The sequence below is a fragment of the Chiloscyllium punctatum genome, chromosome 15 (assembly GCF_047496795.1).
Source record: "Chiloscyllium punctatum isolate Juve2018m chromosome 15, sChiPun1.3, whole genome shotgun sequence".
Lineage (NCBI taxonomy): Eukaryota > Metazoa > Chordata > Chondrichthyes > Orectolobiformes > Hemiscylliidae > Chiloscyllium > Chiloscyllium punctatum.
Window position 1 is genome coordinate 9,883,802 of NC_092753.1, and position 18,291 is coordinate 9,902,092.

At 36.9% G+C, this 18,291-nt stretch overlaps 1 protein-coding gene across 13 annotated transcripts in view; it reads left to right on the forward strand.

Annotated features, from left to right (window-relative positions):
* The window catches only part of zc3h13 (zinc finger CCCH-type containing 13), a 91,926-nt gene that overhangs the window by 12,474 nt on the left and 61,161 nt on the right, over window positions 1–18,291 (forward strand). For 11 of the 13 annotated variants that reach the window (XM_072584605.1, XM_072584617.1, XM_072584613.1 and 8 more), the window contains 6 exons: window positions 289–421; window positions 7,922–8,031; window positions 12,814–12,925; window positions 13,434–13,548; window positions 16,623–16,762; window positions 17,927–18,078. In XM_072584605.1, coding sequence (XP_072440706.1) covers window positions 305–421; window positions 7,922–8,031; window positions 12,814–12,925; window positions 13,434–13,548; window positions 16,623–16,762; window positions 17,927–18,078 — 746 coding nt within the window. In that variant the 5' untranslated portion in view covers window positions 289–304. Of the gene's footprint in view, window positions 1–288; window positions 422–7,921; window positions 8,032–12,778; window positions 12,926–13,433; window positions 13,549–16,622; window positions 16,763–17,926; window positions 18,079–18,291 lie in introns of those variants that run through there. The other 2 variants (XM_072584610.1, XM_072584615.1) reach the window with 2 other exon arrangements.

An 18,291-nucleotide genomic window follows, 5' to 3' on the forward strand; every position in this document is an offset into this window, starting at 1 on the left:
GAAGTATGACTGTGAATTCTGAAAGAAATAGACAGTAAACCAGTGAATTTTATTTTTAAGATAATCCCTCCCCAAGACTAGGCATCTGGTTTTAACCCAGGAATCCTATTCTTTATAAATCTGATGTTTCAATTTGCAAATTTATGCTCCCAAACAAAGTCTTTTGTTGTATAATCAACTAAACCCAGAACTACTTTCAGCATTTGTTGTGATTAAAGCTAAAAATGCAATTGCAGAAGCCTAGATGTTGTCCTACACACTTTCATATGGTTGTCTTTTTATTTTTAGCTTCCAATGAATCAGAATGTCAAAAGTGAGGAGGAAGGTTACTGTTGAAAATTCAAAGACCATTTCTGAAAGCACGTCTCGTAGACCCAGTGTGTTTGAAAGGCTTGGGCCTAGCACAGGGTCAAGTGCTGAGGTCAGTATTTATGATGGGGACAGCTTATACTTTCTAGTATTTCTACTGAATATTATTTAAAAGGTTACTTTGGACAAACAGCAACAAATACCGGCACACGCTGAATGGTACGCTTGCATTTAATCACTGCAGTCCTGTTAATCTAATAATATCTTTTGAGTTCAATTTATATTTCCGATGCATATTTATATTTCCGATGCATATTCTGAAAAGGAATTGAGTTTTATATTTTGTCCTTTCTGAAGTGTATTTCTCCCGTTTCCCTGTATGTTCTTAAACTGAGGGCTAGGCATGCTTTAATCCACTTTCTGATACATGTGCCACTGTGTCAAACAACAATAATTTAAAATCAAATTGATTACAACTGTGACACTTCTGTGTATTTTCCTCCACAATATTGCAGAACACTGGCTTTTATTACCTTGTGGTTTTCCATTATTATCCTAAAACAGTGCAGCTCAGATAGCCAAGAAGGTTTTTGAGCTATATATGCAAATAACGTTTGGTCAACGAAACGGGATAAATTAAAGTGGAGTGCTCAGACGTGAAGTCGGTAGTGTTCAGATTTACTCAAATTAAATGCAAGTTGAAGTTTATGGAAGAAGTTAACCGATCTTTAATGTATTATAAAGATCTCATAAATCTTTTAAAATACTCAAGTCGAAGAATAATTTGCGTAAGGCCAAAATATTAATTTAAACATGAAGTATACTCTGTGGGATCTCCTCAAATATTCAAATACTTCATAGATGTATTTCTCAAATATTAAAATTGATTGTGCTTTGTGTTTTTTTAATCAGCATAATGTGTTTAGAATGCTTGTAATTTTACCTGTAGCATCCTTGCTGTCCTGATATCATCACCTTCCTCAAACTAATTAATTTGGTATATTTTGCCCTATCATTTGCAGATTTAGCATGACAGTTTTTTTAAAACTTGTGCACTTCAACAGAGTAGAAATCTATATCATGATTCATTGTTCTGAAAATGTACTCATGACAATGACTGAGTAATGTTCGTGCACCAACTTCAATATTTATAGACTGTTTTAAAAATGCAAATATGCTTCACATTTGGAAATTGGGTAGTGTCATGTATGTGAACTCAATTCTTTCACCTTTGACACAAGATTGAATCCTCCTTTGACACAAGATTGAATCCTACTTTAACTCCCATCTCTACTGGCTGTGTGAACTTTAAATGAAATGCTCACAGATAGCTGAAAAGCGATTCATAGCACTGTCCCTCATTTGGCTTTGGGTTGCAGTTCCATTCGGAGAGAAATCCAGAATATTTTTTGAAGCAAATACTGCCTCATCAAGAATACTGGATGAAGGAAATACTTCTTCCACTGATACTCGCATTATTATAGGAAAGGATGGTTTTCTAACAAAAGGGTTAAGGCACTTTCATAGGGCAGACCAGAGATTCATGTTGGGTTGTTCCAAATCTGTAAGTATCTGGTAAGACTAAATGCCAACATTGGGGAATAGTTCCAATTTCTAGTGCAGCAAACTTTTTATTAACCTGCACCTACAGGACCAGGCATGTACCAGTTTATCAAGAGGTTCACATAATCAATGTAAAAACACACACTAAGTAATAGAAACGTAATGCAGGGAGTAACACACATTACTGTTATATTTTATTTACAGCATAAATCTCTTAAACAATATTGCAACTTTGTCTTAAATAAAACTTTACTGGTAGAAAGCCTTTGCACTTGCAACTGATATCGAGAAGATTGCGATAATATAATAAATGTTCAGTATTTGAGGTATATAATTTTTGCCGGTTTATCAAGGGTGCCAGTTAAAGCAAAGTTTGCGATATATTGACTGTGATTATCAAATTCATAAAAAATCTTAAACTAAACTGAATGTGTCCCTGATTCCCCGAGGTACTGCTTTTAAGATACAATAAGAATATGTATTCATGAGCATTTTGTGGTAAGTGATTTTGAAATCTGTACTTCCACTGTGTGACTGTGGTGTCAAGAAATAAAGTGCACAATTTGCACTGTGGTTTAATGATATTATTGGTTTATTACTGCTGTGTTATGCTTCAAACTGGTCATTTTGCGTCATCTGAATGCCAGTTCTCTCTTTTTAAAATGATAACTTAAAACAAAATTCCCATTGTGAGATACACTCAGTAGGCCTCATTAGATGATTGAGTGTGAGATTTCTTTTCTTTTGTTTCTGTTGTTTTAAGGTAAAAATGTCTTTGTTCAAGATAATGAAGTAAAGGAAGGTTAATTTAGGAGAATTGTAAATACTTAGAACAGTAGACCACTTTTTGTGAAGTAGGGGAATTGCTTTCGATAATGCTGCAGGAGCATGAAGTATCTGGAATATTTTAAATGTAAATATGTGAGAATTCAGCATAAAATCAAACTTGTATTTCTGTGTTCTTGTATATTATACCAGTTCACTGTTCTTTTGTCTGTTTGGAAAATGCGTGAGATGCAGCTAGTATCTTGTTTTATAGTTCACATGGTTAATTTTAGTTTGATTTAAATGTGAAATCATCTATCACCAGTTTTCTTTCAGAGAATAATTTTGTCACCCATACATGATACTCATTGTGAGATACACAATAGCATGTTTTCCAAGAAGGGAACTTTAGCCGTTATAAAATAACGTGAGGGTTAAAATACTCTAGTCATACATGTGAGAGCATTTTTGAATAAGTAGGTTGGTGCACATTTATAGTGCGATTTTTCAGAGTTATCCTAGTCAAAATAAAGCTAACTACAAGATGTTAGCCATACAGATCATGTGTTAATGAATATTAAACACATTCTCATGAAAGGTCTCTCATCAGTCATCGAGAGGTTGAGAGCAATGAGTATGAGTCAGGCACATTTGTGATATTCTTAGCCAGACTGCTGAATATTGTGAATGAACAAGTGGCAATGATAATCTTGTCATGCAGTATCATGATGTAGAAGCATTTGTTGGTCGTGCTATTTTTCTTTGATTGCAGCCATTATTTAGGTTTCTCTAGCAAGTTTCTGTTATTAATTAAGCAAATTGGATTTTTCATAATTAGATGAAAGATAGCCTCTCGACTTGCTGTGCACTGGTTAAATAAATATTATTGACGAGAGCACTTGTTCAATAAAACCAAGTTTCTCACTTAAAATTGAGAACCACTTTTGTAAAAGGAATATATCTACAAATCATTAAAGCACAGTAAAACCGAAATATGCAGTATATCTACTTCGAAGAAAAGCTCTATATATTGAACATTAAATTCAAAAATATGGCTCAGCAAACTCAGAACATCCATGTTATAAAATGCTAGGAGCACTCAGCAGATTAGTCAACATCATACAGTAAACTTATGAGCAAATTCCTGTGAGAAAATATATACTTTTCTAATTTGTCCACAACTGCTGATTGACCTGTTAATTCCTGGCATTTTCTGGTTTTGTTTCAGATTTCTACAATATTTTGCTCATTAATCATATCTCTAAATGTATAAATTATGTTTAGCAACAGAGACATCTAAATTATAGCATGTTATGTAAAATATTTGGTTTCAGTTATATTGTGTACTTTTGATTTATAGAAGGAATTAATTTCTTAATTTGTTCTGAGACCCATAATAGTTTTGGTTCATAGTTACATTCATTAGGATTGAAGTGATGTACCTTTAGAATTATTATCAGCAAAATGATTTGAATTCTGTGGCTTGCATCAATGGTTTGAAGTATTGTAATTCTTAACTGCACTCATGAAAAAGAGGAGCTGAGTTTGGAAACAGATCTTACTTATATTCTCAATGTGACAGAAGTCATAAAAATAAATTTCCCTGGGTGGTGCAGCACTCCATTCAAATTCATTTCATATTCAAAACAAACAAAAAGTGTATGTTACCTTAAATAAATTAAGGAAGTAGGGTGATGTACTATATATCTGAAAAACTAAGTTTTTTAAACTTAAGTTGTTGAAATAAAATCATGCACATTAAAACCCAAAAACTTGCAGATCTAGGGTGATTAAGGTTAGCAACATTCATTGCATCAAATGATGCATGACAATATAAATATAAAAAGAATTCTCAACAGGATATGGATTGACTATTTTGATAGTTTACACAGAATAACATTGAAAGAAATATCAATGCTAAGTCCATAATTTGTTTATTGCAATGCCTTGTGACAAATTAACTTTATTATAAAATATTGTTTTGACCTACATTTGACTGCCACCAAGAAAAAAAAACCTTGATCAGGGAGCTCAGATCTGTCGAGTTTCCATAATCCCAAGAGAGCACCATCTAGTTTCTAAAATCACTTGTATTAGCGGAAAGAAAACCATTGTTACAAATGGACTGAAAACTTATAACAGTTAATTTCACATCAGTCGCCCGGGACCGGTCATTAATCATAGTCAGATGAGTTATGACAGATATGTGTGAGAATTGCACATGGCAGACAGTCATGACAAACTATAAACTGATTTCCTGGTGGGAATAGTTACAAGCAGGAAAAGATAGGAAAACGGAGATACTCCAAATTAGCATAATTAATTGAGTCCCAAATTTGTCATAGTTTAGTTTATTTATTCTAGTTTATAGTTGGTGAAGAACAATTTCAACTTTATTTTCACTCTGTGGTGGAATTTTGCTTTGGTTAAATCTGGTAAGGAAGCGAATCATTTTGCAAAATGGAATAATTGGATTGAGAAGTTTAATGAAATTACCAGCTGTAACACAGTAACTTTCTACGAATTCTATATAATGACATATATAGAATTTTAATTCATAATTTTCAAAATCTGGTCACAACGTGTTGCAAGCAGTAGCTTGATCTGGTAATGCTGAATGGGGGACAAATGTTTAGGGGACTTTAGCTGTACAAATATTGGCTGGAAATACTATAGCTTGCATACTTGAGATGAGTCAGTTTTTGTCCACTGTATGCAGAATGGTTTCCTGACACAGTATGTAGACAAGGTAACAAGGGGCGGGGCCACATTGGATTTGGTACTAGGTAATGAACTGGGCCAGGTGTTAGATTTGGAGGTAGGGAGCACTTGGGTGATAGTGACCACAATTCGGTTATGTTTACTTTAGTGATGGAAAGGGATAGGTACATACCACTGGGCAAGTGTTATTGCTGGGGGAAAGGCAATTATGATGTGATTAGGCAACATTTAGAATGCATAGGATGGGGAAGGAGACTGCAGGGGATGGGCACAACTGAAATGTGGAGCTTATTCAAGGAACAGCTACTGTGTGGCCTTGATAAGTATGTACCAGTCAGGCAGGGAGGAAGTGGTTGAGCAAGGGAGCTGTGGTTTACTAAAGAAGTTGAATCTCTTGTCAAGAGGAAGGCAGTGGCTTATATTAGGATAAGACATGAAGGCTTAGTTAAGGCAATTAAGAGTTAGACGTTAGCCAGGAAAGACCTAAAGAGAGAGCCAAGAAGAGCCAGGAGGGGACATGAGAAGTCTTTAGATTAAGGAGCAAGGAAAATCCTAAAGCTTTGTATAGGTATATCAGGAATAAAAGAATAACTATAGTAAGATTAGGGTCAATCAAGCATCATATTGGGAAATTGTGCGTGGAGTCCGAGGATATGGGGAAGCGTTAAATGAATATTTTTTGTCAGTATTCACACTGGAAAAAGGCAATGTTGTCGAGGAGAATATTGAGATATAGGCTACTAGACTAGATGGAATTGGATTCACAAGCAGGAGGTGTTAGCATTTCTGGAAAGTGTGAAAATAGATGAGTCCCCTGGATCAGATGGGATTTATCCTAGAATTCTCTGGGAAGCCAGGAACGAGATTGCAGAGCCTTTGGCTTTGATTTTTATGTTATCATTGTTGACAGGAATAGTGCCAGAAGGATAGCAAAGGATATCCCCTTGTTCAAGAAGGGGAGTAGAGACAATCCTGGTAATTATAGATCAGTGAGCCTTACTTTGGTTGTGGGTAAAGTTTTGGACAAGGTTATAAGAGATAGGATTTATAATCATCTAGAGAAGAGTATGTTGATTAAGGATAGTTAACATGGTTTTGTGAAGGGTAGGTCATGCCTCACAAACCTTATTGAGTTCTTTGAGTTGGTGACCAAACAGGTGGATGAGGGTAAAGCAGTTCATGTGGTGTATATGGATTTCAGTTAGGCGTTTGGTAAGATGTCCAATGGTGGGCTATTGTACAAAGTAAGGAGGCATGGGATTGAGGGTGATTTAGCAGTTTGGATCAGAAATTGTCCTAACTGAAAGACAGAGGGTGGTGGTTGATGGGAAATGTTAGTAGTGGTGTCCTGCAAGGATCTGTTTTGGGGTCACAGCTGTTTATCATTTTTACAAAAGACATGGATGAGGGCATCGAAGGATGGGTTAGTAAATTTGCGGATGACACTCAGGTTGGTGGAATTGTGGATGGTGTAGAAGGATGTTGCAGGTTACAGAGGGACACATAAGCTGCAGAGCTGGGATGAGAGGTGGCAAGTGGAGTTTAATGCGGAAAAGTGAGAGATGATTCACTTTGGAAGGAGCAACAGGAATAAAGAGTACGGGCTAATGGTAAGATTCTTGGCAGTGTAGATGAGCAGAGAGATCTCGGGTGTCATGTACATAGATTCCTGAATGTTGCCATCCAGGTAGATAGGGTTTTTAAGAAGGCATACGGTGTGTTAGCAATTATTGGTACAGGGATTGAATTTCTGTGACAGGAGGTCTTGCTGCAGCCGTACAAACTCTGATGCGGCCGCACTTGGGATGTTGCGTACCTCTCTGGTCACCACATTATCGGAAGGACGCTTTGGAAAGGGTGCAGATATTTACTAGGATGTTACCTGGGATGGAGGGAAGGTCTTATGAGGAAAGGCTGGGGGACTTGAGGCTTTTTTCATTGGAGAGAAGAAGGTTGAGAGGTGACTTAATTGAGACATATAAGATAATCAGAGAGTTCGATAGGGTGGATATTGAGAGCCTTTTTCCTCAGATAGTGATGGCTAGCACAAGGAGACATTGATTTAAATTGAGGGATGATAGATATACGGCAGACGTCAGAGGTAGTTTCTTTACTCAGTAGTAGGGGCGTGGAACGCACTGCCTGCAACAGTAGTAGACTTGCCAACTTTAAGGGCATTTAAATGGTCATTGGATAAACATGTGGAATAGTGTAGGATAGATAGGCGTCAGAATGGTTCCACAGGTTGGTGCAACATCAAGGGCCAAAGGGCATGTATTGCACTTTAATGTTCTAGATTTGACCTATTAGCTTTCAATGAATGTTATTCAGGTCTTTGCAAATGTTACCTTGTACTAAAAGGCAGAATAACTCACGCATTTAACCAGAATGTTTGCTTTGAACCCTGAAGGGACTACATGTTTGATTATTTGTAATGATAGTCTGTTATTGTTGACATGGTTTTCGGAAGAGGCTTTAATTAAAAGTTACAAATTTGGTTGAACCTTTTTAAAAACTGGTCTCAATAATTGCATAATGACAAAATCTTTTTATTTTTCTGTAGACACAATGCCGTAATTGGATGAAAACTGGCCTTTGTCCATATGGGAACACTTGTAGGTTTACGCATGGATCCTCACCCAGAGGTAAAGGATATAGTGCCACATACAGAAGGTAAAATATAATTGATTTATTAATGAAAAAGGTTACATATAATGACTTACCTAACCATTTTGTCGATTGGCATATAGATAGTCATAGAGATATACCCAATGGAAATAGACCCATCGGTCCAACTCGCCAGTGCCGACCAGATATCCCATCCCAAACTGGTCCTACCTGCCAGCACCTGGCCCGTATCCCTCCAAACCCTTCCTGTTCATAAACCCATCCAGATGCCTATTAAATGTTGCAATTGTACCAGCCTCCACCACTTCCTCTGGCAGCTCATTCCATACACGTACCACCCTCTGCATGAAAGAATTGCTCCTTAATTCTCTTTTATATCTTTCCCCACTCACCCTAAACCTATGCCCTCTACTTCTGACCACCACCACCCCCCCCCCCCCCCCCACATGAAACAACTGTTTATTTATCCTATCCATGCCCCTCATGATTTTATAAATCTCTGTAAGGTCACCCCTCAGCCTCTGAAGTTCCGGGGAAAACAACTCCAGCCTATTCAACCTCTCCCCTTAGCTCAAATCCTGCAACACTGGCAACATCCTTGTAAATCTTTTCTGAACCCTTTCAAGTTTTGCAACATCTTTCTGATAGGAAGGAGACCAGAATTGCATGATATTCCAACAGTGGCCTAACCAATGTCCTGTACAGCCTCAACATGACCTCCCAACTCCTGTACTCAATACTTTGACCAATAAAGGAAAGCATACCAAACGCCTTCTTCACTATCCTATCTACCTGTGACTCCACTTTCAAGGAGCTATGAACCTGCACTCCAAGGTCTCTTTGTTCAGCAACACTCCCTACCATTAATTGTATAAGTCCTGTTAAGATTTGCTTTCCAAAAATGCAGCACCTCACATTTATCTAAATTAAACTTCATCTGACACTTCTCAGCCCATTGGCCCATCTGATCAAGATCCTGTTGTAACCTGAGGTAACCTTCTTTGCTGTCCACTCCACCTCCAATTTTGGTGTCATCTGCAAACTTACTAACTGTACCTCTTATGCTCACATCCAAATCATTTATGTAAACGATGAAAAGTCGTGGACCCAGCACTGATGACAGGCCTCCAGTCTGAAAAACACCCCTCCACCACCACCCTCCGTCTTCTACCTGTGAGCCAGTTCTGTATCCAAATGGCTAGTTCTCCCTGTGTTCCATGAGATCTAACCTTGCTAACCAGTCTCCCATGGGGAGCCTTGTCAAATGCCTTACTGCCCTCATCAATCCTCTTTGTTATTTCTTCAAAAGACTCTATCAAGTTTGTGAGACATGGTTTCCCATGCACAAAGCCATGTTGACCATCCCTAATCAGTCCTTGCCTTTCCAAATGCATGTGCATCCTGTCCCTCAGGATTCCCTCCAACAATTTGCCCACCATTCGGCTCACTGATCTATAAGTCCCTGGCTTGTCTTTACCACCTTTCTTAAACAGTAGCACCACATTAGCCAACCTCCAGTCTTCTGACACCTCACCTGTGACTATTGTTGATACAATATCTCAGTAACAGGCCCATCATCTACTACATTTTATACATACATGATATATTAATATTTTTTATAAAACATGTTCCAAATCACCTTGAGTAATGCAGCAGGAGATTTCCTGTATCTAAATATTTATTTATAACAAGTGATACTTTGTCTGCCATCTATTCACCTAAATTTGTTCAATTTCCACATGTACAAATCAGGGAGATATTGTACCTGTCACCAAGTAATGAAGAGGCATTCTGTCTTAAATTTTATAAAAAGGCAGCATTACCCACTGAAAAGGGAGAGAATGAATACATTTGATGCTTGAAATAGTTTTTTTAAGGAATTTAAGATATTCCAGGACTCTGTCCTAGCTAGTTAAAAATACCACAGTTAAAAGAAAAACTTAGAAAATTCGCAAACCTGTTTCTTTCTCATAAATTCCCCAAATCCTGATTCACACCATCGATGTACCTTGAATTTCTTAGAATCAATAAGTGTGATTGGACAATGCCATTATGTGCTTGGTAACATGATAGAATACACGGAGGCAAGGAGGAGACACTGAGTTGCTACATGAGTCAAATTTCTTATGACAGTGAAAGACTGGAATGTGTGAAACATCAAATTTATTCTAATTTGAAAAAACAAATTCCTCCTTGCTAGCCACAAAAAAAACATCTCCTTCATTATCGTAGACAAGTTCAGGAATTGTTATCCTTGCAAATTGACAGGAATATATAGGTGACTAGAACCTGGAAGATGGGACAAGAAACCAAGAGCCAAAAGCATGGATCCAGAGAGTGGGCTGGAGTTAAATGGGGTTTTCAGTAGTTTTGTAGATTAACTGCCTTCTAAGTAAGGTTTGGTCAATACTGATTATAGCTTGGTGCAGTAAATGTCCTAAAGTGTTGTGTGATTCTTTACATTGGGAAATTCATTCCTTGTTTTTAATCATTATCAGTCTACACAGGGATCATAACTTGAAGCTTTGTGAACAGTAAAGATTTAAAAGAATAGTTGAAGACTTGCATGTTAGGTTGTAGAAGAAATGGAAGTCTCAGGGAGTGTGTGTGTGTCAGCAAAGGCTATTTAAAATCATTTTTGAAGTATTATTGACATTTGTTCTTGCATTCATTAGATCATCAACAGTGTGGAGTATTAAGGGGGAGCCACTATTAACACTCAAAATAAACAGAAATCTCAAAATGTTATAACTGGCAACTTTGGAATTGAATTAGTGTGAAACTCAAGTGGTTCTGACAGATTTTAAACAGTGAGAGATTGATCATGTAAGAGCATATTAGTGCAAACAGCTTTTATCACAACACATGGAATCTAATCAATCTGACTTTTATGGTGAGTGTCGACTTGCTCTTCTGCTTTGCCCAATACTAAGTTAGCTTTAGCATCTTGCTTTGTGTAACATGTTAGTAGCAGAAATAGATTCCCTGTGCCCTGTGCCTCAATAAAAGAAGAAAACCAGTCCTGATGATTGGATTGTATAACTGCACCAGATTCAGTGAATTGGAAGGTGAAGTAGGAAAAAAATTACAAATGGGATGAGAATAAGGGAAGCGAAAGGCAATTACAAATGAAAGCAAGAGATAATTGACTTGCTGCACTGTTAAGGAACTAGATGGAAAGAAGAAAGTGGTGCTAATGACCATTGAGAGAAAAATAAGTAAGTTAATCATATTTCATCTGCCACTGCTTTGCCCACCTGACCAGTCATGATGAACATATTCTCAGTGTTGCTCTCGGCATTCAACATTATATTTACATAAGGCCTTAACATAGGAAAATGTGCCATTGCACCAGGAAAGAGTAGCGAGAAAGTCATCTGCAAAAGGAATTTCTGAAAATAAAAGACAAGGGAAGAGGGATGCCTAGTCACTCAGCATCCTTTTACAGCTAACCATATTAAAATATTTACTCATCATTTTGAGTGGAAATCAGCTTTTGTTAATGCACTAACGAAGAGGAATTTTGTGTAATAAAGCTGGAAGAATGACATGGTGAAAGAACAAATTAGGCAATCCAGGCACACCACATTTTACGTGACCCTTGTTTTGAATTGTGAGTTTGTGACCGAGTTGAGCATATTATCCACAGCAATCAAGTATGGCTGGTACTTATGACATTCAATTCCCCTTTACCCTATTTTGTCCATCCTTCACTGGAGAAATGCCTGGCCTCTCCAATCCAGCAATTTCATTGAATGCGCAGTAATGATCCAAACACACTCATCTTTTGTAGGAAGAAATGACAGGATGAGGATAGTTTTTCGAAAATACTTTCCGAAGTACATTATGATGTAATGGTTAAAATTGTTATGACCTCAGAATTGTTATTGTGATCTCATAAAGTTATATTTTCTCAGAGGACAGTGAAATTTATGACTAAAAACCCTTGAATGCAGAGTCCTTTTCATATGAAAGGAATATTTGTTCCCATCTGTGAGGGCAATTGAATATCTAACAAGTGCCACAGATTCAAATTAGCTGTAGGTTTTCAATTTTGAACGGTTTTCACAACTGTTGGCCCATTGTGCATATAATATTACAACATAAATTGTTAAAGATGTAAAAATGCAAGATTTTAAAACAAATTAGGGCTATAATCTGTGTTAAGGGTGCAGCAGTTTTACTTTCATACATTGAAGCTTAAAATTGTCAACTCTGAGATGTGAGAATCGTTCTGAATTACAGTCCCAGGGTGATCCTGCTATTCAAGCCTGCCAGACACAGCCAGGATATTATCGTTTAGGTGAAGGCTGCCCAGTTTAGGTGAGCCCAAATAGAAACCTCTAGCTAGAATATCTTACCTTGATAATTGTAAGCGCTGAAATAAGTATTTGTTTTATAGATTGGCTGTTATTGAACTTTTTAAGTATCAAATTGCCTATAAACTGAAGCAAAAATTTGAAGCCCCTTCAGGTTAATAGTACTGTAGTATCCTGGATTAATGGTGTCCCAGCCGATAATCTGAAAAAGTAATAACTTCAGAATGATTTGCTTGGATGTGCTTGACCGTCTAGTTGCTAAGTTAAAGTTGAGCTTAGTGTTATTAGTTATTATCTACATTTGTGGCATTTAAATTAACTTGATGTTTAATTGTATGGGTCATGTTATCCATCAATAAATATATCATCTGCATGTCTCTAATACAGTGGTTGTGCATGCCCTGTTGCCTGTGTTTTGATCTAAAGATTAGAAACAAGAGTCCCTTAGGAACATTTCTGCTTTGCATCAACAGAGAAAAGTGTGTTACTTTATTTTGTGGGTATACAGATCTCCAGAAAGGCCAACTGGTGATTTACGAGAGAGAATGAAGAACAAAAGGCAAGATGTAGAATCTGAGCCACAGAAGAGAGCCCAGGATGAGAGTTCATCTCCAACAAGGGTGAGGGCGATGCCTATTTCAGAATTTATGAAGTTAACTGACAAAAATTCCAATTAAGGTTGACTCTTACATGTTTAGGCAATAATTTTTGTTTCTAAATCTTAAAAAAAAGACTCATTGAGAGTTTGTTGGTTGTTGAGAAGGATAGCTGAAGTGATGGTTGGTAGCATGAAATGATGCTTGACCTTTTCGAAAAGATTTCATATAGAATAACTTGATTCCCTCTTTTGGTGTAATGCAAACTAGATTTAATTGCTTTGGAATTTTGGGATCTTTGGAAATTTATAACAATTAAAGCAATTCAGTTTATTTTTTGATGTTAATGTTTTCGAGGAAGTTGAGCTAAAATAATCAGCCCCAAAAAATTGTGATTGAGACTTGCTGTGTTGGTAGATTTAGATGCAAAAACCAAAATGATGAAAAAGTAAATCAAAGCAAATAACTTTGCAGAACTGCAGTATGTTGTTTTGTACTACTGTACAGTGAAAAGCATTCTAATTTTATTTAGAGAGATGCCTCAAGGAGCAGACACAGGGAAAAAGAAGATGCTAACCTCAAAATTACAAAGGAGCGCACCCCAGAAAGTGAGGAAGAACCAGCTGATTGGGAAGCAGGCAGGGATGGTAAGTTAGATGCCATTTCTATAACCAAAATCGATGTGCATTCAAACATGGCATTAATAAAAGCATTTTGAAGTTGAGGTCACAATTAGGAACTTTACTATATCAATAGATTTAGCAAATGCAATAAGACAGTCTGAACAAGGAAACAAGTTCAAAATGAGCCAAACAGAAAACAAAGTTTCTTTCAAAGAGTTGAACAGGATTTCTCCAAATATGTGGGATTACTCTGTTCCCCATGGGAACATTGCATATGTCTGTAGGATTCCACTGAGAGGGAATAATGAGTAGTGATTTAACAATGAGAAGTAACTTTTTCAAAATTGTGATTTAACTTCACTAACTGAAAGGAAGAAATTTGAATTACTTATCCATGTAGTTATATGTTGACTGGCTATTGACATTTTTAAGAAACAAAATAGCGGTTTTGTCTTACCAAGGACCTAGGACAAGGTGATGAAGAAGTAAAATGAAAAGTTAGAAATTAAGGATGGAGGAAAATGGATTTTGCAACTCTTGTAGGAAAAGAGATGGATGGGGTTGAGGGCAGACACTGAAGAATATAAGAAGGTTTAGAAGCATTTCTAAAAATATGGTTGAGGGTCAGTGAGGATTCTGGGAGTGAGTCCAATGGAAGTGTTTCACATAGTGATATCAATGGTTTTTCACTACTATAACAGCTAGAAGAACTTGACAACCCTAAACATTTACAAAGCTGGGAAAGAAGAAGAATACTTAACGACTTTCATTGAATGTTTCCTCAAAATGCCAGAAAAGAGACAAGTAATGTGATTTCCACAACTATTGTCCATTCTAGTAAGATTAGCAACTTCAATGTAAACATGATGGATGTAGCACAGTTCTGCCATTCTAGAAATGCCACCCAGGTGTCCTGGCAGGGTTAGTGCCTGCCGATTCCTTTGATTGCGATGTTTTCTTTGGCAATGGATCAAGATTTTAAAAGAATCTAAATCTTGCTTTTTTGAGAAGTTCTACCTACTTGGCTTGGTGTTCCCGGTACATCTCACTTCTGTCCATCTGGAGTTGGCATGCTTCTGCTCATTCAATGCTGGCCTCGAAAATTGCATAAGCTGCTCCTAAGCCAAGGAATTGTGGACCCCAAATGCACGGAGATGCTGTCCTTCTGGTGGAGTTTGCTTCAAGGAACAGATAAAACAAACTCCCTGAAAGAGGGAAGACTTGGCACAACCCTGCCTTTCTTTAATGTGTTCTGCTAGTCTCCTTCAATGGTATTTTTGAAGTCACAAATCCTAAGGAAAATCCTGAGGTGTTTAAAGACAACAAGTTTCTTGAGGTGACATCAATTAAGGGTATGTCCTAGAAGCATATAGAATAAGTGTAAAATACCATTTGGTCCTTTCAGCCTTCTCCGTCATTCAGTACAATCACAGCTTATCTGTTTGTGTTTCAAATCCCATGTTTCTATCTTACCCCAATAGCCCTTGATCCCCTTGCCTGACAACAATTTATCTACCTCTGCCCTACAGATTATTAAATGACCTCATTTTTACTGCCTTCTGTGTCATAAAATTCCAAAACTTATGAGAGAAAAAAGAACTCTACATCTCTGACCCCCAAGTTCTGGACTGACAAAAAGAAACGTCCTATTCACATCTGCTTAGTCAAGACCAATCAGAATCTCAAGCACTTCAATCAAGTAGTCCCTTAGTATTCTAAATTCCAGTGGAAATAAGTCCAATCTGTCCTTGTAGACAACCCGCTCATCCCAAGTGCCAATCTAGTAAGCCTTCTCTGAACACTCTCCAATGCCATTATAGCCTCCTTTAAATAAGGAGACCAAATTGCACACTGCATTTGAGGTATGGTCTCACTAATACACTGTATCACTGGATACCATCCTTTTATGTTCCATTCCTATTGTAATAAAGTATAGCATCCTGTTAACTTTGTTGAGTACATGCTGTGCCTGAATACTAACTTTTTGTGACTTGTACACCAGAACATTCAAATCCCTGTACACGTTGGTATTCTGCAGTTCTCTGTTTAAGTAATTGCTATTTTTTAATCTTTCTATGTCAATTAGTACATGGTCCTCTTGCATTGCAAAATAGCTAATATATTATCCATTTGCAAAAAAAAAGTATAGTCAGAACAAATCCATCGGATTAAATAGCTGGCTGTCAACGGTAACCTTACGGTATCTTGGATGACTGAATAAACTGAGTAGCAAATTCTATTCAGAAGAAGATTGTTGCTGATCAACCTTGTTGACTTTATAAGTGAATTCCCAACTGTATTTCAGAAAGACCTATTTCATTCATATCCAACTCTGAAAGGCCCACAAAATTCCACTCAGTGTTGGAAATTCAGAATAACCAGTGGTGGTTGAAAGATTGCTTAAATGGTATCAGTGGTGAGAAGCAGAATGCTTGAGAAATTGGCCTAAGTACGGTTTCTGACTGAGAACAAGTTATATTGATTTTATATGTTGTGCTGGCTTGCTTCTTGATATGCAATATAAAAACAATTTTAGATGCAGAAGGTTTCTTGAACAAGTTAGATATATATGCGGTATCAAACTTTAGTGAGGAATTAAATGAGTTTTATAAATTGTGTAAGTAATACAAAGAACGGCAGTTAAATTTAAATGCGGAGGATGGATGTAAAAATGTACACAAACAAGTGTTAGAGACCTAGGAGTATAAGCACCCTTGCCACTGTACTGCACTGCAGTGACTTGACATGCAATCAAAACAGCAAGTGGAATGCAAATAGGATGTGACTCTTCAGGAAGTCATACCTAAACTGTAACCTTTGATTCTTTCAAAACAATGCTGTTCTTATTTTGAGCTTCTAAACTGAATCAGGGCATTTTACCAAAGCTAAGGTCACATATTTATTTTGCAAGTTAAATATCTAGTTATGAATAAGGAAGCTTTAAAAATATGTAGGTTGTTTGAGAGATGTTTTTCTAGCTTAATAATTTCAGTAGTCCTGACTCCATTGTGGGAGGAGATGGGTTGGCGAGATTATCAAGACTATTCATTTCTTATGCGTGGCTGTTGTTCTATCATGGTAATATTATGTGTTTACAGATTCTGATAATGGAGATATTAACTATGATTATGATCATGAACTGTCCCTTGAGCTGAAGCGGCAGAAAATACAACGGGAGCTGATGAAACTTGAACAGGAGAACATGGAAAAAAGAGAGGAAATAGTCATCAAGAAGGAGGTTTGTGAACATGGAAATGTCTTTTGGTTAGAATCTCAGTGGCAAGACCTGGACATCATAATGAATCAAAGCATGCTAACAATGTGACATGTCTTCCAATACTTAATACTAAACGCCTCTTGTTGCCACAGCTTAAATTGAATATATTATGATAAACATTGCAAACATTTTTCCGGTTTTTGAACTTTTTATTGTTTGTATTTATAAAAATGTAGTGGAAATTGATCTATTTGTGAGCAGGTGTTCAAGGATTAATTGAGGAGGAGTGTGCAGTTTTCCAGTTAACCTGATACATCTCGGCAGTTTGATATTTCATCTTTTGAAACAATATCCTTATGTCTATGCTGGCTTTTTTGTGGCTGTTGTTTCTTGGCATACTCTCCAAATGAGTTCCAAAACTCAATATCCCTGAAAGCATTTTCACCCGTTTGATATTTCATCTTTTGAAACAATATCCTTATGTCTATGCTGGCTTTTTTGTGGCTGTTGTTTCTTGGCGTACTCTCCAAATGAGTTCCAAAACTCAATATCCCTGAAAGCATTTTCACCCATCTTAAAATTTGACTAAATGTTATGTAATAACCTAAGTTAAAGGGAGAGAGGTATGTATTTATTTCCAAACTGTTGGAGTTACTTACTTGTCTCCACAGGATCAAGCCTCAATTTTCAATAAGTAATAGTAAATCATTACACACCTCATTCAAGTTTCAAACGATTGTTAATTTATTGAACAATTTAATGAGCAAGTGTGTGGCAATCTAACATGAGCATGAACACGATAGAAATCCTCTCAAATGTCTCCTCAAAAAGGAAAGTGGTTAAAGACTGTGGTTTGTTTGCTAAGCTGTTCTTTTGTAATTTCTGTTTCTCGTACATATGTTAAGCTTCTTAAAAATTCACTGTCAGTTGCTAAACTTCCCAATCACAAAGTTTGTTTATACCTGAAAGTGTGTGTTTGACTTCTTTCTGAAGCCTGTTAGCAGGTAAAAAGTGGCAAAATAAATTTGCAGCAGAGGTAATTAGCGGTTACAGTTGTAAATGACTATATATATATATATATATATGATTACGGCACAGCTATTAGACTATTGCAAATTCATTTCTGTTACAAATGTTAACATCTGAGACTAGATTTTAAAATCAAATATATATGATATGTTGCAGATTTCTCCCGAACCAGTGAGAAGTAAGCACTCCCCATCTCCAAGAAAGACAAGCAAATCTCCTAAGCGTAGAACAAGTCCCAAGTTATCTTCATCTGGTAAGAAGGAGAAAAAAGGATCAAGGTTTTCATCGCCTGTAGGAGACCAACAAAGGTTGGTGTGACAGTTTTCAACTGTATTTTTAATATCAGTGCACCCTTACCATTGCAAGTGGTGGGTTTTATGGTTTGAGTAACTGTCCTTCTAACTGGATCACCATAGGTTCCTAGTAGAGCACAGCAGTTCAGGCAGCATCCAACGAGCAGCGAAATCGACGTTTTGGGCAAAAGCCCTTCATCAGGAACAAGGGGTAGGGCGTGATTTTGA